Consider the following 24062-nt stretch of genomic DNA (forward strand, 5'->3'; position numbering starts at 1 on the left):
ATATCCGAAACTATTTATGGCAACATTCACAAGAATTCTATTAAACATATAACTTTGGACACTCCATGATACTTCTCCTTTTGCCGTACGTGTAAGTGCTTTGGTATGGAACAGAGTCTGTGAATCGCGATCAGTCGCACCCTAGATGTGCAGTTCCAGGTAGGTAAATAAAGTAGAACTGTACCTTTCATTGATGCTGCGTTAGTGATTCCACTTTACTTAACCGAGAAAGCTAACGCAATCTGGACCACCAGCAAAGCAAAGATGGTGTCGCTGCAATTCCTTGCTGTATTGTGGACCAGTTTGTTTCTTGATCGTTTAACAATTCGCTTCGACTCCCGACGGATAACTTCCTCCTCAACTGCAATGTTCCGCGCTACGTTCGTAGCTGCCATCGCTTTCTTTGCCATTACCGACACAGCTTCGGTCCGAGCACAAAGTGAGGGTTGCCGTGACTCCTCCGCAGAGCTACAAGTCGGTGAATACCACAAGCCTTCTGCTACTGAAGGCTCAAGTGTACCCAACACCACTGCGCCATTCCGTCGCTCGCCATGCCCCGCACTTAACGCGCTTGCCAACCACGGATATCTGCCTCGCAATGGCCAGAACATCGCCAAGGCTGACCTGAAAGCCGTGATGATGGAGGTGTTTAACATCGCCAATGATACGGCTACCGTCCAGGTTAATCCAGTGCCAGAGATCTTCTCACTCGACTATCTGGGTCGACACGTTCTACCGGAACACGACGCGTCTCTGGTGCGCACCGACATCTACTTCGGCCACGACCCGATGGAGATAAACATCACACTCGCTGAAGATTTCCTGGCTCGTGCTGATGCCAGCGGGAAGATCAACACGACCGCGGTGGCGCTCACTCGCTCAGACCGCTTGACAATGTGTGAGGCTATTAATCCAGAGTGCACGTTTGGCGCCAATGAGAAGCAGACGGCATTCCTTCAAGCAGCGCTCCTTCTTACGGTTCTTGGCAAAGGTGACTTCATCTCTGTTGACCACGCAAGATCGTTCATGGTTGACGAGAAGATCCCCAGTGACTTTGTGAAGGCGGCGGAGTCTGTATCGGTAGCGACACTTACAGCGAAATATGTGGAGCTAGTGTCACAGGCCCCTTAATTCATTACATGTTGCCCAATTACTGCAATGAATCGTTAGAATATGAAAAACCTTATCCGGGATATTTAAGTTTGAAATCAAGATGGCCATATCTGATTCTATACCATGGTACCCAATTTGCCGAAGCGGGACGATTCGGAGAAAGGGCGCGAAGCGAACGGCGAATCGACGCTGCGTTGTTAGAGGTCAAAATTAAGAAAACCTTTTTTATTATCCAATAAGATACCAGATACACGTTGAAGTTAAAGTGACAGCGCATCTCGCACTGAAGACTCCGCGCACTTGTCATGAATGAAGATGGCGAGTCAGAGGATTATTCTGTATTAGCGCCAAAACGCATTCTGTATGCTAGCGGAAATTTCGAATAGAACGCACAATAGTACAGACGAATGACTGCCCACACTATAGACATAATGTTTGGAGACGTAGCGATGCACTTGGCACATTTTGGAGGTGTGTGAACTACGATACAAAAACGAGAATGAGGATTTGACTTCAATATGAAGAGCTAAACACGTTGGGTATAGCTTTTCATATTGAACCTTGCAATAATCTTCCACGGTCCTGAAGGGTACATCACCGGCATTTGATTGAAAAATGGATTTTCCGATACAAAAGACAGGTGAAACCCCATGAGCTCCACATGAGCTCCAACACCACTTGAATCAAAAGTGCACATAGCGATTCGAACGGCGGAGACGCCTCTGCGTCCCACGTACTGTACAGTATTGCGCGCGGCCGATCCTGAGCCTGGTCACATGTACAGCGACGACCGGACAAACTTGATTGAACGTCGCGGATATAGTACGAGGCCTGATTATGGTTAGACCAGCGGAGACTACACTCGTGTCGAAAGCCATCGAAGTGATACCAATGTACCGGTACAGAAGCTCTGAAACTGAAAGAAGGTATTAAACGAGGTGACTGTTGCTGGGGCCATTGCTGGTGAAGTGGAGAAAGCACTGTATAGTTTGATTAACGCAAAATTAAATCTAACGACTCAGCTTCAACTATAACGTGTTCCATGGCTCGTTTCCATCGACGTATTACATTCGAAGTCGTCGACTTCCAGCAAAAAACCGCCGTCTTGCGTGTAGGGCAATGGCTCGTCGTGGTCGATCTCGCTCGGATGGAAGTTGTCGAGGAACTCGAGCAGCACGGTATGCTCCGTGGCATCGAACACTGGAGTGGTCATGGGCTCCGGCATCGACGCTTCTCGAGTGTGAGAGCTAGAATCCTGGGACGACGATTCGGCGCTCTCGATGCTGTCCCTGTTCTCTTTGAGCTTGCGACGCTCGATCTTCTGACGGTACTTCTGGGCGTGCGTCATGGTTTGCCGGGTGGTTCGTGTGCCAACATGGTCAGCTATAATATTCACGGCCCAGACGGATAAAGCTCTAGCGCCTCGAGGAATCGGTCGTGCTCGTCGGTAGTCCAAAGGAGAAGACTCCTCTCGCTGGGTGGGTCTTGACGACGAGAGCGTCGCCTCCTCTTGGATCCGTTACTCTCGTCGGCGCGAATGGGGATCCGGATCAGTTGTTGCTGGTCCTCGCTGTCCCCTTCGAATAATCCGCTCTGAACGACATCAGAAATCGTCATGCTGAAGAGGTACAGGGTTTGTAGGTAGTACGGATGGGTAGTGTTCAGGTCCACTGCCGTGTGTGTTGCTCACTGAAGCAAATGAAGTGAGATGAAATAAGCATGTGGTCTCGTGTTCAGGAGCTGTGCCGTGTTGCATTTTGCCAGACGTGCCCGACATGAGGTAGTGAGCGCTCAGGTGGAGAGTGTGGTGTCCTTTCCAAGCTGGTTCATCTGAAGATACAAGTCCCTGGCTATTATCCAGATTTATTTCTCGAAGCGAGTGGCACGCTGCACTATGTGCTGCACACCGCTGAATTGATCGGCAAACGTAGGACAAAGGAAAGGATGCACACACCGATTCGACACGCTGGTGACTAAGGGGATAATCACCCGGGGCAAAATGGGTCAATTGTAACCAAGCTGATCATTTTTGGCAGGGTGATTTGTTTTCAAATACAATTAAACCCATTCGTTACCGGTCTCTTTAGCATACCACATCATTGATATTTGTGTTGTTTCGATCGGCAAAGAAGTGGATTTTGGAACAGAAAAGTGGGCAGCTCATGTGGATCAAATGTACGGATCACGCGTTGAAGTTGGTCAGGCGAGTGTCGATTCTATTGCCGCTGCTAAAATAGCGGACGGCTTGCTGTTCAGGGCCAGCAATGCTGGCACCGTGACCTTTTGTGTGGCGTTCGTCTTGCTTCGTACGAGCTATGCAGGCCTCCCATCTTCCCAACGAAAAACGGAACCCGGGGGGTTAGGTCAGCAAATCTTAATTACGATAATATCGTAGCAAAACAGCAGGGCTGATTAACATAATATGTTAATCTATAATAAATTAATCAGCCTGCTGTTTTGCTCCGAGATGCGGGTTTCCTTTCGGAGACCAGCCTCGCAAGGAAACGCCGTGCAACCGTGTCTACCCCGCAGTACGTGCCGCGAGTGAGAAGGGGACATCGAGTTTGCTGACTACAAGACGAAATAACATGTGCGCTCGTGCTCGCAGGAAATACATAAGACTTTTAGTCGTGGCTATATCCTGTTCTATGTTGGATTTCCAACTACTACAAGCTATAGTACGCAACATCGGTTAGCTCGTTCATCATACATGTAGTTTTCACGCCAGCTATTTTTGTTTTTTTTATATATTGTAGAGGGTATGTTCACAAGTTTGTTACCGATGAAAATTAATATAAACTAGCACTAACCATATAAATTATGTGAAAGAAAACACGGGCGTTTCCAGATTTTTGCCTTTACAGCTTTGTTAACGCTTTCAAATGAAGTTCAGTTTGTAAACAAAGATGACGAGATTTGCCCAATCGGCTGGTATTCATACCGATACGTATTATCCTCATGGATTATAGTAGATTTTCAATTTAATAAAACCTAACCTTGAGTTCCAAAACATCCGGATGTTTAGTACCAAATGAAACTCATCGTGATGTAATCTCTAAAAGGAAGCCAAAAATCTTTTAAAACTACAGTGATTGAATAGCTCTGAGTGTAGCCAAATTGAGCGATCATTAAACGAATATACAAGCGGGTCATGCCCAGCTCCAACATAATGATGATTTTGTACTGTTTAGTTGTATTGTGGTTTTCATCCATTTTGGCAAAGCAGAGACCTTCGATCTCGAGACGATTTAGCAAATGGTCCCGATTTGGCGAACATACAAAGTTAAAAACGATCTGATATTAGGATTTGTGAGGTGTATGGAGCTCAGCTTTAGAGCGCAACTGCCACTTTTGCCACTTTTTAGCGGCAAAACGAAGTGGCTTGCGTTCAACCAGCAGACCATTCATCGTGCAGGTCATTTGTACATTGGCAGCTTCTCGATGACCTACGGCGATGACTTCCGGTGGCGTGCTGTGGCTCTCATGCACGTCTACAACATCTTAACCGCCTACGTGTCCGAGCTGTTCGGACCAAAGCAGCGAACACTTCGACGCTGGTATGCTCTTTTCATGAAAAAGGGCGTTGTCAACGAGGACCACCCTCGCCAGACCACTGCACGATGGCCTCCTGAAGTTTTATCCGCTGTAGAAACCTACGTTAACGCACACCCGACTTTCTACATTGAAGAGCTTCGCGAGTTTGTTATCAAGAACTTTCCAGATATTAAGACGATCTCGACAGCAACAATTTGCAGAGTCCTCAATTTTGATCTTAATCTCAGCCGAAAAGTTCTGTCAAAGGCAGCTCGAGAAGCGGTGCCGGCAGAAATTGAAGCTTACCGTTCAAAGTTGCTCCCTATTTTTTCGTTTGCTGAGCAACTCGTTTTTTTGGACGAGACAGCAAAAGATGGGCGTCACGCTGAGCGGCGATATGGCTGGTCGAAGAGAAACACTCGTGCAGTCGTCAAGCTTCCATTTCGCCGGGGCAAAAGACTCTCAATGTTGGCTGCTATTGATGTGCACGGTTTTTTCGCGTGGGAATCAACTGAGGGGACGTTCACAAGAGAGAGGTTTCACGCTGCATTTGTAAAGAACATCATCCCGCATCTGAACTCGTGGCCATTACCTCGTTCTATTGTGATTATGTATAATGCCAAGATCCATGCGTATCCTGAGTTACAAGACGCAATTCACCAGTGTGGCGCTCGACTGATTTTCCTGCCGCCATATTGTCCACAACTGAATCCTATAGAGCCTTGCTTTGGGCTCCTAAAGCGTTGGTTACAAAAGTATGCCAATCTAATTTTTCGCTTGTACCCGGAACGAGTTTTGGATGTTGCTATGCGTGCGTGTACACGCCACGAGGAAAAAGGATGCTTCGGGACCTTCCAGCACTGTGGCTACATGGAGACCTGGATACGACAGCAAACGTTTGATGAGCTAATGCACACAAGTGATTCTATGGAGTAACGATATATTGGTTGAATATACTGTGTTTTTCTGCTACCAAGTGGTTTGCATCTGTAGCTATCACATCGGTTCGTCTTCGGCGTGGTCATCATCGTCCATCCCGCCGTTAGTCGGTTGTGTAGGCGTAAACTCGTGGTATATACCCCGTGAAAAAATGTCGTGATCCGGTAAACCTATTGCTCGGCGAAGCGACAAAATATCCAACCTCCATAGGCACCCACATGCCACCCAGCCTTACTTTAACTGAAGCTGTTTGGGTAGCGTCTCGTGCAGCATTCTCCTGTGGCTGAAGCAACTCACGCTGTCGATCCAATTCCATTGCCTGTGCTGTGGTATTATCAGCCGGAACCTCAAACGGAGAGGCCTCCGGTCTCCTAGCATTCACGACGTCGAGGTGCTGCGCGGTAATTTCTCCAAACTGTATAGCATTTGCTGTCTCGTAAGCCACTCGCTGCATGCGTGCCTGCTCAATTCGACGGGCTGTGGCGCGGTGAAGTTGCTCTGGTTGAGCAGCTCGCTGAACATACAGAAAAGCTTCAAACCGAAAATCACCGAGTTGTCGTTAGTCCTCTACGGTCAGCAGCTTCCAGCAGTATTGCAGTGTAGACAGAAAATTTGCAGTCGTCAACTTAACGTACTTTGCCTGAGGGTCGTTCTTGGTTCGCTTGAAGTAGATGGATACATCTCCCGGTAGAGCAAGCGGTTTTTTCGGTGCCTCTGGTCCAGCAATTAGAGCTTCATATCTTGCGATGCACTTTTCCTTAAACACCGCGTATCCTTCGCCAATATCAAATTCCACATTACTTCGCCATCCACCACGTGCCCTCCCTAAAGGTTCTCCAACCCGTGTGATCAAGATTGCAGTCCCCCTTAACGGTAGTGGCGGAGGCCCGTCGCCAGGAGAACCAAGGGCATTGACAGCCCAAGGTGCTGTATCCGCTGTCTCCACACCTTCGCCAAAGGCTGCAACGGGTGTGTTATCCATCGTAACAGAGCGGGGGAGCGAGAGGCACGATCTACTAACAGCGCAAATATTGAAGTAAGTCAGACTCTTGAAGTGTTTTGTAGCTGCACTAGACACGCATGAAAAAAAGACTTGTCAGTGGATTGAATTATCAGAATAGAAGTCATCATCATAAGTCTCTAACGCTCTGAAGCGAGGACGTAGCTGTCGGCTGCTCGTCCTCAATTTATCCCAGAAATAGCAACTGGACAAGATGTCAGAGTCCCCAAACTAACACCACGTGCAGCATGTGAGGAACACAATGGTCGCTCTACACACGTCCGTTCATGTTAATGCATTGGGGGCCTCTATGCGGCGCCCGTGAGTTCATATCCATTTACATGAGTCTATACGGTACACAACAAGCAACATTGCATTAACACATACTATAGGAATCAACGTCAACACGGTCCACTTACCTGCTTCTCCATTGCAGACAACCGCGTATGCGATTTGACTGTAGGTTGCTTATGATCTGTACAATCGGCAAAATTACAGTAAGCAGGGAGCAGCAGGCATCTTCATTATACACCACAGTACCTGTTCTCAAAAGACCCACGGCCCATCAACGCGGCGTCTCCCTTAACAGCACGTTTATTAGTCCGCTCTGTTGGGCTCTCCAATTCGCCGGATTGTTGCTTGTCTTGTTCTTCGCGTCTCGTTCCCGCTCCCCTCCGCCTGGTTGTTCTTGTTGTTCTTGGCCGTCCGCTGGGGAGTCAGCCCTCACGAGCACAATCCCTCCACTGATTCTTTGTGAACGCTCCTATTTAGGCCCCGATATAGGTGCACCGAGCCCTATCGGATGCCCGGTTTACAAATCGGGCCCCTCCGATAGGAGGAGCTAAAACGGGCGGCAAAAAGGCTGAAAACCACAATACATATCTTTGATAAGCCTACTAGTAAATCATTCGGATATGTCACCGACTAAAACCTAATTTTTACATATGGATTTCCGGCTGGAATGGACAAGCGTCCGATCGCAATGCACATGTGTGGTAAAATACAACAAGGCTCTGAACAGGCCAGCACATCCGTCCTCAGTTTAGAATTGTCCCAGTCGACCAACAATCCATAGCCGCCCAACATGACAATTTCGGAGACTGTGAAGAGCGCCTTATTTGTAGGAGACGTCAAAGACAAACAGTTGATTCGACTTCCAACTCGAGCTGCTGAAGCTGCTCAGTCGAAACGAAGACGGCGTTCCCGGCGCCGTGACTCACCGACCGAGAGGAGTCGACAGTTATGGAAGGTCGACGAGCACGACCGATTCCTCGAGGCGTTGGAACTCTATCCGTCTGGGCCCTGGAAAGCGATCGCTGACTACATCGGGACACGAACGGCACGCCAGACAATGACACATGCTCAGAAATACCGACAGAAGATCGAGCGACGAAAGTTGAAACCCCGCAAGGACAGCATCGATTCGTCTTGCGATATGTCTTCGGAAGACGAGCTCACCAGCCCATCAGCCGAAACGCTGACAGCTAAAGCAGCAACTAGTCTGCTAGATGAAGCCACTGAGCTCTCAGTGCTCTTGGAGTTCGTAAATAGCTTTCAACCAAGCGAGATCGAGCACACAACTCCTCTTTTGTATTCGCACGACAGCGTCTTAGTGGTGGGAGTTCATTTCTAGCTAAAAATGCAGGTGATAGCTACCAGTAGATGCGAGGAGTAATTGTTAATAGAACATGCAAAGGAAACGAGATGGCTTTGAGTGCACTTTGATGTATTATCGAGTGCAAAATATGGTTGAGGTGCCGAAAGTGGGGGATACGATCAAATTACAACGCAAAGGGACCTTTAAGGCGTATCTCATCGACGGGCTGTGCTCTTAATTAACTGTTCACTGCTCTTTACCTTGAACTAATTAATTCTCTGCCACTGTATTATCCTGCGTAGGGAATATCTTCGCCATCGACTTGTTGAGTCCATCTACGTGTTTTTTTTATTGTGACAAGATTGCCGCAGCGATAAGAGCTAGCTCGTTCATTTTGGGGCGTTAGCACTAGCTAAGACTCGACCGTTTTGTAGCTGCACTCGATATTCATCACAGTGCACTCGAAATCATTTCTGCCCCATGCAAAACAGCTAGCTTTCTTGAAGTATTTTTAGCCAGCTGACAAGAGTTTCTAATTTCCTGAAAAACCTTCTCGAAAACGAGGAGCGCGTTTTATTTGCTTGTGCTGCGACCGTAGTCCAGTGCAAGTAGGTCTGCACGTGACAGCAACCTTCTCCATTATATCGTTAGTATCAGCTTTTAAACGACGGTCCTAATTTCAATAAAACTCTGTTGATATAATTTTTTTCACTCCAAGAGATCAAGTAAACAACTAAGGAGCTACATGGTGGCCCAGAACAGCTGCGTAAAATGATCCACGTGTTACCGAGCTCAATAACCTGAGAACATGCCTTAGTTCTAAGACTCAATCAACCAGTGGAGCTCAAATTGAAGCATTTTTCATGCAAGACTTTTTCGTTGATGCCACCTCAGCTGAGATCTCACGGCCACGAGCTGCCGTCCTTCTCACTCCCGGCACGTACTGCGGGGTATTATTAATATATACACGGTTGCACAGCGTCTCCTTGCGAGCAGCAGGACTGATTAACAGATCGTAATTAAGATTTGCTGACCTAACCGCCCGGGTTCCGTTTTTCGTTGGGCTGTAGGCGCAAGTGCATAGCTCGTACGAAGCAAGACGAACGCCACACAAAAGGTCACGGTGCCAGCATTGCTGGCCCTGAACAGCAAGCCGTCCGCTATTTTAGCAGCGGCAATAGAATCGACACTCGCCTGACCAACTTCAACGCGTGATCCGTACATTTGATCCACATGAGCTGCCCACTTTTCTGTTCCAAAATCCACTTCTTAGCCGATCGAAACAACACAAATATCAATGATGTGGTATGCTAAAGAGACCGGTAACGAATGGGTTTAATTGTATTTGAAAACAAATCACCCTGTCAAAAATGATCAGCTTGGTTACAATTGACCCATTTTGCCTCGAATTGCTCCGGGTGATTATCCCCTTAGTCACCAGCGTGTCGAATCGGTGTGTGCATCCTTTCCTTTGTCCTACGTTTGCCGATCAATTCAGCGGTGTGCAGCACATAGTGCAGCGTGCCACTCGCTTCGAGAAATAAATCTGGATAATAGCCAGGGACTTGTATCTTCAGATGAACCAGCTTGGAAAGGACACCACACTCTCCACCTGAGCGCTCACTACCTCATGTCGGGCACGTCTGGCAAAATGCAACACGGCACAGCTTCTGAACACGAGACCACATGCTTATTTCATCTCACTTTTCATTTACTTCAGTGAGCAACACACACGGCAGTGGACCTGAACACTACCCATCCGTACTACCTACAAACCCTGTACCTCTTCAGCATGACGATTTCTGATGTCGTTCAGAGCGGATTATTCGAAGGGGACAGCGAGGACCAGCAACAACTGATCCGGATCCCCATTCGCGCCGACGAGAGTAACGGATCCAAGAGGAGGCGACGCTCTCGTCATCAAGACCTACCCAGCGAGAGGAGTCTTCTCCTTTGGTCTACCGACGAGCACGACCGATTCCTCGAGGCGCTAGAGCTTTATCCGTCTGGGCCGTGGAAGATTATAGCTGACCATGTTGGCACACGAACCACCCGGCAAACCATGACGCACGCCCAGAAGTACCGTCAGAAGATCGAGCGTCGCAAGCTCAAAGAGAACAGAGACAGCATCGAGAGCGCCGAATCGTCGTCCCAGGATTCTAGCTCTCACACTCGAGAAGCGTCGATGCCGGAGCCCATGACCACTCCAGTGTTCGATGCCACGGAGCATACCGTGCTGCTCGAGTTCCTCGACAACTTCCATCCGAGCGAGATCGACCACGACGAGCCGTTGCCCTACACGCAAGACGGCGGTTTTTTGCTGGAAGTCGACGACTTCGAATGTAATACGTCGATGGAAACGAGCCTTGGAACACGTTATAGTTGAAGCTGAGTCGTTAGATTTAATTTTGCGTTTATCAAACTATACAGTGCTTTCTCCACTTCACGGAACCCGATAAATATATTTATTGCCAATTACTGTTTATTGTTTCTATCAATAATTTATTTACGAAAAATGCTTCAGCAAAATATGTATTTACGAAGTTGGTGTACGACGACCCAACTTTTATTTTCCCGGACAACAGCTACCTACAGTTTGTGGTTGGTTTGGAGCCCTCCGAATCGCATATTCTAGCTCATTCTGCAACTCCAGGAACACCCCAACAAAACCTACTCTCTTCTTTCACCACCGTGGATGCTTGCATTTAGGCGGCTTCACCCAGGCTTGGTAGTTTATTTCACTAATAATTTACGTTTGCAATGTCCACGCTCCAATTATTTATTTGCTGAGTTCTTAGGTTGCCGCGCGTTATGTATTTCTCGATGTCCTTTGAAATTGATATAAATTATATTTTCGGGTTCCCTGCCAGCAATGGCCCCAGCAACAGCCACCTCGTTTAATACCTTCTTTCAGTTTCAGAGCTTCTGTACCGGTACATTGGTATCACGTGTATTAATAGTCTCCGCTGGTCTAACCATAATCAGGCCTCGTACTATATCCGCGACGTTCAATCAAGTTTGTTCGGTCGTCGCTGTACATGTGACCAGGCTCAGGATCGGCCGCGCGCAATACTGTACAGTACGTGGGACGCAGAGGCGTCTCCGCCGTTCGAATCGCTATGTGCACTTTTGATTCAAGTGGTGTTGGAGCTCATGTGAGTTTCACCTGTCTTTTGTATCGGAAAATCCGTTTTTCAATCAAATGCCGGTGTCAAGTCGATTTCGACCTTTTTATGACGAGAGCCGTTAAAAGCCACTTCCCATGCTTACCCTCCGAAAAAGACATAACTCTCATCACGGGTGGAAATGTACAAAGTGATCATAACCCACTTGATAAACTCTCCCACCCGCTCCACAGCAGCCGAATATGCGGGTTTTTCGATTATCGACTGGTCTTTCTTTCCCACCCAATGCCGTTCCTCACTCCGCCCATCTATCAAGTGCTCACCGCAATGTATCAGGAAAATTTCCACTCTGAAGACGATCGGTCGCACCAACAACGGCGCGAACGTATCCTTACAGTTGAAGCGCCCCAACACCAACGTGTTTAGCCTTTCACATTGAAGTCAAATCCTCATTCTCGTTTTCGCATCGTAGTGCACACACCTCCAAAAAGTGCCATCACACTTTCAAAAACCCAAACACCATGACAATCTCCTCCGTCGTACAGAACGGTTTTTTTCAGGATGGAAACCAACTCATCCGGATTCCTCCACGATCAGCTGAAAAGGTGACAGCAGCTCGACGTCGTGCTCGTCTCACCCGTGAAAAGTCCAAGAAGCGTATGAACGAGCGCAGTCGATTGCTCTGGACCACTGAGGAGCACGAACGCTTCCTCGAAGCTCTGGAGATGTACCCTTCAGGACCGTGGAAGATCATTGCAAACTATGTCGGCACTCGTTCGACCAGACAAGCAATGACTCACGCACAGAAATACCGTCAGAAGATCGAGCGGCGTAAGCAGAAGCAACTCAAGCTGAGTAGCGACGCCAGTATGACCATCGATCAACTTGATGCCCTGTTCCCATGCTCGCCGACCACCGTTGATAACATCAACTTTACTATTCCGACGGAGACTTCAAAGCCAGTTGAACGAGCAGTTGGCAGTGACGCAACAGCAGAAATCGATGACGTTGAGCACGCGTTGACTATGGAGTTTCTGGACGAATTCCAGCCTCTCACGATCGATTGCGAAGAGCCTCTCACTGGTCTGGAAGGGTTTTCAAATGACGATCCGTTCTGGCTCGACATTGGGGCTATTAGCGCATCGATCGCTACTTCAGCGGTACCAGTCTGCACTCGCTCAAATTAAGTTTTTTTTAGGACTTGGATTAAACTCGAGTGCCGAGTTACCGTAATTGTCAGTGGACAGTAGTAGAATGCAGTGAAATGCTTATGAACCAAAAGACTTTTTGGACCGCCACAATTTCGAATGTAAGCTTAAAATTTGGTTCAAATCTTCAGAATACTGGAGTTGCAGCCGTTGCTCAAGCTCAAAATGCGATCGCACTTATCCTCTATGGTGGATACTCGCATTGGCACATTGACGGTGTCTGGATCAGCGACAATTTCGTCATGTAGCAACGATAAGAAAGATTGGCATCCAAATTCTAAAAAAGAAGCTCTAGATTTGGTGCATATTCTGCTGCGTGTTCTTCTACATGTACCTACGCGCTCTGCTGCATCTTGGCCAACTGGAAATCCTCCATACCCTGTAGCCACGACGCTACTGTAAGACCTTCGGGGCAATACGAGCACACCACGCCCAGTGCACTCACGTCGTGCACGTTCTCCAAATCGTCGTCATTGAACAGCATGTCTTCAAACGCGATGCCGCTCTGCTCCTTCAGCTGCTTGAAATGCGTCGTTTTGCTGCCTGGGAAGATGGTGACGAAGTCTGCGATGTCTTCCAGCGTCTTCTTGATCATTTGCTCGACGTCTTTACCACGCAGCGTCACGTCCATCAGACCCAGAACCTTCTTCGCTGTCTCAATCTCTTCCATACGTGACGCCACGCCGATCTTCGTGTTACGGAACTGAGGGTCCGTCTTCAATACACTCAGCACTGCGTGAATCTCCGGGTAGAAGTGGACTTGCCAGCCAATGGCATCAGTGACGTCACCCGTGATGGGGTCCTTGGTGATCTTTTCGTTGTGCAACTCATCCATGGCCGGGAACCACATAGTGAAGTCGAGGTCAAAGACCACGAGTTGCGGAATGTAGGTCCATTTACGAAAGACCCGAGCAGCGAATTCGGGGTCTTTGCTCTCAGTAGAGCGGTTTTTATCCGGTGCGAGGTCTTTCGGCATACTTTTGACTTGGTTTTAGTTGCTTTGCTTTCAAAGTAAATTGAAGAATGGGGTTCTGTTTCCAAGAGCTGAGAAACTATGGCACTCTTTTGAAGGTCTCTTCTATCACCATAGAGGCTTATGCAGATGCCATAAGATCGCAAAATCTCTCGCCACATCATAATCGATTGCTCACACCATAAGGAACGGGGCGGATGGCGCGAGAATCACAGCCAACAGCACATGATGCAGCGTCGTCACAGCTGTGGACTCATGTCCCCCGCCTCGTGGTGTTCGATTTCGACTACACGCTCTGGTGTCCGTGTTGAATGGCGGTCCGTTCACCAAGTCCGACGACCCAGGGACGGTCCTTGATCGCTATGGGGAGGGACTGCCAGAAGTGCAGAAGGGGCTCCACGCCCGCTTTTCTAAATCTGACAGATTAATTCTAAATCTGAAAATAAAATTAAATCTGAACAAACGATGTTACATGTGTGTACCATATTATTGGCACTTATTGATTTGGCGCGAGACTCACCAGGAAACAAGCCCGCTTTCCCGCCCAATTGAACACTTCCCCGTAACCACTACACTTCGTTTTAGTATACGAATTGAAAATACGCCCGCTACGGCCCCCACTGCCACACAGTTTAACTCATTTTGCAGTCTCTCTCCCCAGTCACAGGCAGCCTCAATCCATGTCAGCTCCAGCCCCCGAAGTCCCTACCCAGCCTCGTACGCCGTACCAGTACCACATCGAGGACTCCAGTCTTTTTGCTATGGACAGGGTGATGGAGGTCACATGTGATGAGCCCCGGTGTGTGTACTGGTGCATGGAGGTGGGGCTAATCGACAAGGCCAAGCACTGCCCCCTGTGTTTTCAGCCGATGCGCCTCTCCCTCGCGCGGAAGCGATGGCGCTGTTGCCGTCGCAAGCAGCATGCCGATGGAAAAGAGAATTCCATTGGTATGCTGACCAATTCCTTCTTCAACGACGCTAAGATTAAGCTGAGCAGCGCTGTCCGGCTCCTACTTGCGTGGTGCATGCGTCTACCACAGGCCAATGCGGCTGAGTTGGCTGGGGTGACGGAGGCGACGGTCCAAAACTGGTACGCATATTGCCGTGCAACATGCTCGAAAGAGCTACTCAAAGCTGATTTTAAGGTAATGTTGCTCTAATGTTGCTGTAATGTTGCTGTATCCATAGTATTTAACTTTTGTTGCGTGTATGTAGATTGGCGGCCAAGGCAAAGTTGTTGAAATTGACGAAACCAGCTTGGCCAAGAAACAGAAGTATCGCCGCGGTCGGCGATACGAGGAATTCTGGCTCTTTGGAGGTGTAGAACGAGGTAGTGGGCGTTGGTTTGGGCGGATTGTGTACGATAAACGCACAAAGGAGACTTTACTTCTCGTAATTAAGCGATTTATTAAGCCGGGGTACGTATTTAAATCTGCGTTACTACTTTCCGTTACTAACAAGTTTATTTTTGTGTGAGGCAGGACACATGTCATGTCAGATATGTTCGCTAGCTACGTCTGCGACCGAGGAGGAAAGCAGCACACACTGGAGAACAACAGGACTATGCTTTCAATGAATTATTCTCATAGTTGGGTTAACCATTCCGAGAACTTTGTAGATCCCAACACAGGTACCCACACGAACACGATAGAGGGCCTGTGGGAGACCCGAATCAAAACACACATCAAGTCAATGAGAGGCATGAAAAGAGATCAATTGGACTCCTACCTCGACGAGTATATGTGGCGCTCCTGGTTCTTTCCCCCGAGGCCCACTGCAGGACAGTTCATGGGTGGTTTGGTTGTGGCAATCATTAGAAATGAATAAATCTAGTTCGTCAAATTAGGTCTTCTTTAATTTAGAAAATTATTTCTTTAAAGCGGGCGTGTTCTATGGGAGAGCCGCAGAAGGTGCTCACAGTCCTTGAGACGGACGCGCAGTTCGAGGGGACGAAGATTGCCATTGCGTCGCGTACAGGGGAGATTGAGGCTGCGAAGGAATGTATGCGACTTATTGAGGTGGATATTAAGGGCGAGATGTCCAAATTGCGAGCTTTGTGGAGGTCTATCCGACGTGCAAAGCTGCGCACTTTAATCAGTTCTTGCAGCATAGTGGAGTGGCGTACAAGGACATGCTCTTCTTCGACGATGAGTATCGCAATGTACAAGATGTATCGAGACTAGGAGTCACGTGCCAATTCTGCCCAGACGGGGTCACCTGGAGCTCGTGGGTGGAAGGAATACAGGCTTACCAAAACGAGAAGCAAAAGTAAATTGACTATATATGTAGGTTTTCATCAACAGTACCTACTCCAAAATGGCTTACCCCTTACATCAATCAAATACCGGTAAAAGGACAAAATCTTTGATGCACTCTCACGTGAAAAAATACCCATTCCGTTAAAAAGGGTCATGGCTTCGCCGGATGAGCTGCGCTTCCTGCAGTGGCTGCAGGACAACGGCGCGACGTTCCCAAAGTTGCAGTGGCCAGTGGCGACGCCCAATGGATTGCGTGGCGCCGTGGCGACGGAGGACATTGCGACGAACGAGCCCATGCTCAGCATCCCTCGGCACCTCCTCATTTCGGAGGAAATGTGCTGGCAGGACCCGCAGCTAGGCCCCGTGTTCAGGAGCAATCGCGACGTCTTCACGCGTGATGATCCTGTAATGGCGCTCTTCATCGTACGCGAGCTGTTATTGGAGCAGCGCTCCTTTTTCCATCCGTACCTAGCCATCCTGCCGTCCCCTGAAAGCGTACAGGACTGGACACACGACGAGCTTCGAGAGCTGCACGATGAGCGTCTCGTGGGTGCAGCGGTGCGACGATCCTCCGAGATCAATATCTACTACCGACGGGTGATGACGAGACTGCAGGAAAAGTACGCGGGGGAGTTCCCCGAGACGCTCTACACTTTTGAGAAGTTTAAGTTCGCATGGAAAACGATCCAAGCGAGGACGTTTGGGCGGAGACTTCCCTGGACGGCTCTCGTGCCGCTCGCAGACTGCCTCAACCACAATACTGTTGCCACCAAATACGACTTCGACGTGAACGGCAGCGGACTGTTTCGACTTTATCCGTCGGCCACCACGAGCTTTGCGAAGGACTCGGAGGTGTTCAACTCGTACGGACGCCGGTCCAACTTCCAGCTACTGCTTGACTATGGCTTTGCACTGACTGATAATGAGTGGGACTATGTCGACGTCGAGATTGGTAAGGATCGTGCTGGTCCGTGGCGCTTGATGAAGCAAGTGATCCGTATCGACCGTCAGAGCTCGCTGGAGGAAATATTGCCACCGAACTTCCTCGCAGATACGACGCCAAATGGAAACCAAAATGAAGCTGCAGCTGCGTGTACCGAAGTTTCGACACTTTGCGATGCATTGCAATGGCTGCGCGGTATTTTGACCGAAACGATAGCCGAGTGGGGGGTTGCCGAACACGACCAACACCTACTGATACAACAAGAGGGTGCTTCTGATCGCCTTCGTGCAGCTATCACCTACAGAACAGGTAGACGACAGATTGTGCTTGGAGTTCTCACACAGATTGACAAGAAGCTAGATATTACAAAAAGAAGCAAGTCATTTGCCTGCGGAAAATAAATTGATGCCGCAATAATTGCAATAATTTCCTCTCAATAATCTACGGTGCGCTACTTAATGAGTACCGGTATCAGGCAGACCTAAGTAATTATTAGGGTTGTGACCTAATCGAAATATCCTTTTTACTGGTTTCTAGCGAATCTTCTAAAAAAAAATTGCCGTTTTGAGGTTTTGGAAATCAGCATAATTTTCTTTACAAACCGACTTTTGAGAAAACATACTACGCTTTCGACCTGAAGAGTTGAAAGCAAACTAACGCGCCTTTGTAATAACATACCAACGCAGTAGGTGGATGCGATCAACGGCCATGATATTAGGTAATTCGAGATCATACCTGCAGTCACATGATCGCGTGAATATTATTCAAAGGGTCCAGTGTGTAACCGCGTCGCGAACGTTGATCACGTGAATATACTAATTTGAATTCACGTGATCAACGGTTGACAAAACTAGTTTTCTTTTGACTTTGACGACTGGCTTGTGGTGAGTGCAACCGGCAAAGTAATCCGCTAATGGAGTGAATACATCTCAATTAAGGTCAAGGAAACCGCGGCTGCTTTGAGAAGCTCAAAACTGGACGCTTTGAACAAGTACATTGCGATGTTCAACAACAAGTACCCGGATAATCCCATCTCACTACTAAGTGTTTTCACTTCCCGCTACGGAGACGATGGTGGCGAAAGCGCTAGTGTATACGGAAAGGAACGTAGGGTCTACAACGGAGCTGGCGGCGCTAGCAAAGAAGCTGCGGGCTGAGCAACTAACCACTTGGTTGGACGGTGGTAAATCCGTCGATGATGCTTTTAAGCTACTCAAGCTTAGCGACGATGGGTATCTAGCGTTCACAAGTCGAAAATTGGAGGTACTGGATGATTACATTGCAAAGCTCAACATTGAGAAAGGCGGTCAAGAATCATTACTCAAGACCTTGACGAGGGGTTTTGGCGGCGAGGAAAAGCTGTTAAGCATTCTAGCGACAGCAGAACGCAACCCTTACACACACTTGAGGGCCACGGAGTTGGGGAACCTGAGGAAGTGGCAACACGACAAGGTGGAGCCATCGAAGGTCATGAAGCTACTAAAGTTGGATGGAGAAGTGGAGAACGCACTGAAAAGCAGTCAACTGAGGAGACTTGACGAGTACATCAACGAGTTCAACAGCATAAATCGGAACAGTGAGGTGACGTTGCTCGAGACGCTGACAAAGAAATATAAGGAGGCTGACGTGGCAAAGGCACTCGTGTTTGTAGGGAAGGACGAGAAAATACTCGCTGAACGTCTGCAGAAACAGCAGTTGGAAGGTTGGTCGAAGAGTCATTTGTCCGTGGTCGATGTTTTCATGCGTCTTGGGCTAGGGAACACTCCCACTGCCGTTATTAGCCGCAATGTACAAGCGCTGGACAACTACATCACGTTATACAACCTAAAGAATCCTCCAGCAAAAGAATCTGTGGTCGGCGTATATGTGAAAGTTTTCGGTGCAGCTGAGCTGAACAGCATGCTGAAGAGAATTCCTAGGTCTGCGAAGCTATATGGGCTATTCAGGGACGGTTAGTCCACTTTTGAAGGCAATCAGAGGGAATGCCGAAGATCTAAGCGTTTTTAATACGATAGATTAAAGTGGTTGTACTAGCGTACACAACACTAGCTCACAATGAAGGCAATGCTGACACCGAATCGATCAATTGTTCTTTCCTGGTTATTCTCCATAAATGTTCAAATAGATACCTGTCAGCACATCCTACACCAGAGTGCAACCTTTACACCGGTTACAGATCGGTTTTCGGGTCAGTATTGGTAGGTGCGTTAAAAGCACGTGGGTAAAGATTGGTACAGTACTGCACCCCGTTTTCGCGGGGGTGGACCATATAGGATTTGCAAATAAATCAGAATTTAGATTACAAACTTTTGTTAATTTAGATCCAGGATCATCACGTCCGGAAGTTTATCAAAGGTCCAAGGGCGCAAAAACTGGGTGCAGTACTGTACTTGAAGTCAAAGGGGCAATCAATCGAACTTAAGCAAGATTTGAATTTTCACATTTCGAGCAGTGAAGGAACCGGTATGTGAATTCCGCAAAAGTACCGTCGATCTGATCCATTTCTAAAGAACAGGAAATTTGTAAGCGAATAATCAATGATTTTCTCTTAACACCTTGGTTCCGGACGGTACTCGCCTAGGACATGTCGTAAGTTACACCATTGCGAAAAGCTTGGTATTTGTATTGGCCATGTGTTTGCCTTGAGGATTTGAATATAAATTTTTAACAGGTTTCCTAGCCAATGTCGTAACTCATACGGCATTGTGAGACTGCAGTCGACTCTCTAAGTCGTAACTATCTACAAATGTCAATAACAGGTGGCTGTGCTGATGCCGCTCATTTCAGAAAACGCAAGGAAGAAGGTACATCAGTTCAAGAAACTTAGCATTCAACCACACAAACCTAGCGACTCAACAATTGACTACACATTCAATCCGCCCACGTCGGTTCGGTTAGTGGCATCGTCACCGGGGTTTCTGCCGTCAACGCCTTGGTCACAATGAAGCCGGAGCTCCCGCCGTGTTTTCTTTCGCCTTCCAGCACTCTGACCGGGCCGACGCAGCACAACTCGCTTCCCTAAGTCCGGCGGAATCGCTTGGCCTGCTTGGAAGTCGTCATGCCAGATTCTAAAACATGTTTTCGCAACACCCTTGTAGTCGCGGCGAATCCGGTTGCACAGCCAGCACTTCGCGCCGACGACAGAACAGCGTTCGCAAAAGTACGACGTCGCGTACGACTTCTTTTTATCTGTCCGCAAGAGTGCACATACCTTGCAGGACCGCTGGCGTCGCTTCTGGACGCCGCTGACGGTAACCCAGTCTTCGGACTGCTGCAGCGAATGTGATAGCCGGACCGGTGCGCGCCGTCGTTTCTGGCTGGAGGAGGGTGGTGTTAGTTGTACTCCAGCAAAATCTTCGGCCTTCACTTGAAGGAGCTGGTTCTGGAGAACTGCAAACCACTCCGAGCGTTTCATCGCGACCGTCCGTTTCATTTTAGCAGCCTCTTTGTGTGACAAGAACGCATTTACCAGCGCTAGGTCGAGAAAGCCTAAAAATAGGCTTTTATAGTATTTTGAGAACCGCGTGGACATCTGTAGTGAGTACGATTGCAGGCGGAGTTGATCATGACGATCTACTCCGCCCATCCAGTCCTGGTAGCCGTTCACAGCTGCCGGACAACCGACCTGAATTGCACCGACTCGCTTCAACTTTCTCTCGATTGTGGACGGTGTCATTACGGAGCCTGTACACAGGTAGTAAACAGGGTTTCGATCCCACCAGATGTAGGAGACCATGCTTGGGACGGCGACCGAGCGCGAAAAGGCGAAAGAGCCACGGGGGATGCTAGCTGGACGAGTCTTGCTCTTAGACACTATGCTCTTGTTGAACCCCAAGCGGTTCGTCATAATTGTCCCCACCACGTAGATTTGCATAGCTAGGAGCTCAACCGCAAGGAGAATTGACGAGTAATACTGGTCGATAACGACAGCATGCCACGGGCACCGCAACTCTGGAGTTAGCGCAAAATTCAAGTTCCGGACGACGGCCGCTGCTCCCGTTTTGAAGTCAACGCCAGTGTCTCTTCCATCAATATTATTCCGCTTTCCAACATAAACTTCAAATCTACAAAGTTACGACATACATAGTAATTAGGATCTGCCACAATGGGGAAAGTTACGACATTAAAAATAAGACAAAAAAATAACCTGTGACAGTACGCGGTCTTTGCATCACATAACATAAATAGTTTTGAGCTGTATCTGTGAGGCTTGTCAGACATGAACATGCGGGTGGTGTTGCGCCTCGATGTTGCAGGCAGCACGCCTTCGTCGAACGAGAATATGGCAGGGAGAGACCAGCCAGCTAAGCACGCTGTTGGAGCTTGTCCACCACTGGGCGCACCTTCCACAGCTTGTCGCGGCCGTGGTCCACTGTGTTATCTACAAAGTGAAGATCCCTCATGATTGATTGACATCTGTCGCGGCCCATGTAACGCCCAAACAGCCCAGCAGGTATTGCCCCATCTTCGATCATAGACCAATGCGCGGCGAAGCGTCTCTTCTGGGGACAAAGCATCCGAGCGACAAGAAGCCCGACGACATGAAGGATTTCGTGGGCACTGTATGCTTGGGCTGCCCTTAATCGCCTGGCAATTTGTGCGACGGTCTCACGCCGGCGTCCGGACTGGCGTGCAAACATTATTTCTGATCGCTTGTCCACTTGCTGAAGTCCATAACGATTCGTCTCAGTAGCGATAGAAACCCATAGCGTTTTTGGCATGAAGTAGAAAAGAGTGAGGATTGGCGAGCGCCAAACGTCAAGCAGCTCGCCCACAGGTCTAGCTTCCTCCTGACCCAGTCCGGGATAAGCATTAGTATTCGTTTCGTACTCCGTCGAAACCGGTGTCCATTGCATAGATCGAAGAGTGTCCTTGCGAGCCTCCTCAGCCGCTTTGCTCAGTGTAGTGCTGCCAACATTAAGTGATGCCAGGAAAGATTCATCCATGGCGACAGCATCACTGTCTGAAAGAACGTCTTCATCTTCGTCTATCACGTCACCTTCGGAAGCACAGTCGTCATCACAGATGCCGGCACCATCGCTCTCGTCTGAGCTATAGTCCTCGTACTCACCGCTGTTCTCCCCATCCTGCAACACGTTCACGTCATCCGTGGCTGTCAGCGGTACTCGAGCTAGTCGTTGTGCAACGATGAGGGTATTGGTGGGTCCAGTGCATTCGTCTTCCCCTTCGCTCTCCATTCCCGACGCCTCGGATAACATGTGCAAGCTTGTGGCAGCCTCTCTTTTTTTCTGTTCGGCTTCTAAATCACTCGGGGAGAGATCAAATGCTCTCATTACCGCAGCCTGCGAAAGCTCAACCTCCGATTCACTGGAGGATCCGAACATCTGGTCGATAGTATTTTGTGATAGCAGAGCACTTGTGTCAATTTGGGAGGGTGTAATGCCGTTTTTAAAATCAGTTCCTGCATTATCATGCCGTGTATCGCTCCCGACTTCCTCTGGGGCTTGATCATCTCTACCCCCCCTGACCATCTTTACCAGCATCCGCTACCGCGTCTTCCTCAGCCAACAATCCCGACTGGAAGGCGTAATCGACAACCGCACGCTCACCTATGAAGACGTGAGCTCTCTGCGGACTTGTGTATGTCCACTCTGTCTGCAGTCCTCTCGGCCGCTTGGACGTCCACCCCACCGCCTTGAGCTGTCGCCATAAGTGCCCAAAGTCAACGTCGTGTGCGGCGACAGCTAGGGCGGCAGGTTTCTCGCGGCGACTGGAGCGCTTCCGTGTCATCCAGCAAAATCTCGAATGAGCGGTCAAGGATTTACCTTCCACCTGATCCCCATCCCCTGACCTGGTTTTGTTTTCGTTCCTGAAAAACCTCTTGCAGCTTATATGTTGCATCATACTTGATTAAAGTATTGAAAATTCATTTCCGAGCCATTTGCTAATAAACCTTGCGCTATGTCGTAAGTTACGACATAAAAAAATGGATGTCGTTAGTTACGACGTCCGGAACCAAGGTGTTAAACACCGGCCCAGTATCGGAACAAAAAGCCTTTATTTCGAATCGGCATCGCTCTAGATTCCACTTGCTCGTATCGACTCAGAACAAAGAGGGCTTGTAGATGCGTGTTTCCGCTTTATTACCAGGGTCGAGGTAGCGATTTTGTGTCAGTCACTCTTGTGTAATCTATTTCTTATTGTAGTACAGTACTGCACCCCGTTTTCGCGCCCTTGGACGTATGATAAGCTTCCGGATGTAATGGAGTAAATCCAAAATTTGCAATAATTTGTCAGCTAAAGTCTGCAAATTCTATATGATCCACCTCCGTGAAAATGGGAGTCTGTACTAGAATGCTCCTGATCATACCGGTACAAGTTTGCGCATTTATCAGGAGTATATCGGTATTTATGGATTTGCTAAACGTTAGAATTTTTTTAATTTTCCTTAAGTGCAATCATGGCAGCTATTTCATATCATTTCTCGTAAAATTGGATACCCTTGCTGTTTTTAATTTTAATCGTTTTTTTACCTATTCTGAAAAGAACAAACTAGAACGGCTGTACCGGTTTTGGAAGGGTAAATTATTTAGAGGGTACTTTAGGGTCGTAGATTGAATGCGCACTTAATTGACATTTTTGTAACGGCTGGTTAAGTTCGCATCGATGCACTCCAACTCTTCACCTCTTCGTTATGCCCCGTGCGAAAGCCAAGATAACGCTTAAGGCAAAGCGTGCCAAAAGCAAGACGTCCGGGTCTAGCTCGAGACCACACGCTGCTTTCCGCAAGTGGGATCACATTCCCCGTCTCGTGGTGTTCGATCTGGACTTCACGTTGTGGTTCCCTGAAATGTACGAGCTGTGGGGAGCTCCGTTCAAGAAGAACCCCAAAACGGGGGTCGTTACGGACTGCAAGGGGGAACAAGTGCACTTCTTTGGAGCTGTACACACGGTATTAAGTATCTTGGAGACAGACCCGCAGTTCCGAGACACGACCGAGGTGGCGGTGGCCTCGCGGACGACGGAGCCCAAATGGGCCAAGACCTGCATGCGACTCATGGACGTGGATATCGGCGGTGTGTCCTCGAAGGGCGATAAAGAAGAAGAGGACGAAGAGACGGAAGAGAACGACAAAGAAGAAGGTGAGGGGGTGGAGAAGACATCACTGCAGAGCATCGTGGACTATGAAGCCATCTACCCGCGCAACAAGCGCGTGCATTTCGAGCAACTCAAGAAAGACAGCGGCATTCCATATGAAGAAATGCTCTTTTTTGACAATGAATACGGCAACGTGCATGACATTCAGAAACTCGGTGTAACGTGCGCGTATTGCCCTCAAGGGCTCACAGAAGGGTCGTGGATCCAGGGCATGGAGGCGTTCCAAGCCGCGAAGAGGAAAGAAACTAACTAG

The 24062-nt window shown here is 48.5% G+C and overlaps 4 protein-coding genes across 4 annotated transcripts; 2 read left to right on the forward strand and 2 right to left on the reverse strand.

Annotated features, from left to right (window-relative positions):
- Positions 1-5412: 5412 nt before the first annotated feature.
- PITG_14419 (uncharacterized protein) lies at positions 5413-7017 on the reverse strand (the record flags this gene model as incomplete). The annotated part of the gene is made up of 5 exons (XM_002898841.1): positions 5413-5553; positions 5789-5957; positions 6222-6599; positions 6823-6857; positions 7006-7017. 5 exons carry the CDS (start codon positions 7015-7017, stop codon positions 5413-5415), a joined length of 735 nt encoding a protein of 244 aa, XP_002898887.1.
- A 2958-nt stretch (positions 7018-9975) lies between these two features.
- Positions 9976-12495, forward strand: PITG_14420 (uncharacterized protein; the record flags this gene model as incomplete). The annotated part of the gene is made up of 5 exons (XM_002898842.1): positions 9976-10525; positions 10708-10784; positions 11169-11338; positions 11645-11728; positions 11781-12495. The coding sequence occupies 5 exons, from the start codon at positions 9976-9978 to the stop codon at positions 12493-12495; spliced, it is 1596 nt and encodes a 531-aa protein (XP_002898888.1).
- Positions 12496-12850: 355 nt separating this feature from the next.
- PITG_14421 (uncharacterized protein) lies at positions 12851-13492 on the reverse strand (the record flags this gene model as incomplete). Its single annotated transcript, XM_002898843.1, has 1 exon — positions 12851-13492. One exon carries the CDS (start codon positions 13490-13492, stop codon positions 12851-12853), a length of 642 nt encoding a protein of 213 aa, XP_002898889.1.
- A 9853-nt stretch (positions 13493-23345) lies between these two features.
- On the forward strand, positions 23346-24062 carry PITG_14424 (uncharacterized protein; the record flags this gene model as incomplete). The annotated part of the gene is made up of 1 exon (XM_002898844.1): positions 23346-24062. The coding sequence occupies one exon, from the start codon at positions 23346-23348 to the stop codon at positions 24060-24062; it is 717 nt and encodes a 238-aa protein (XP_002898890.1).

Source organism: Phytophthora infestans, genomic scaffold, assembly GCF_000142945.1.
Source record: "Phytophthora infestans T30-4 supercont1.34 genomic scaffold, whole genome shotgun sequence".
NCBI classification, from domain to species: domain Eukaryota; phylum Oomycota; class Peronosporomycetes; order Peronosporales; family Peronosporaceae; genus Phytophthora; species Phytophthora infestans.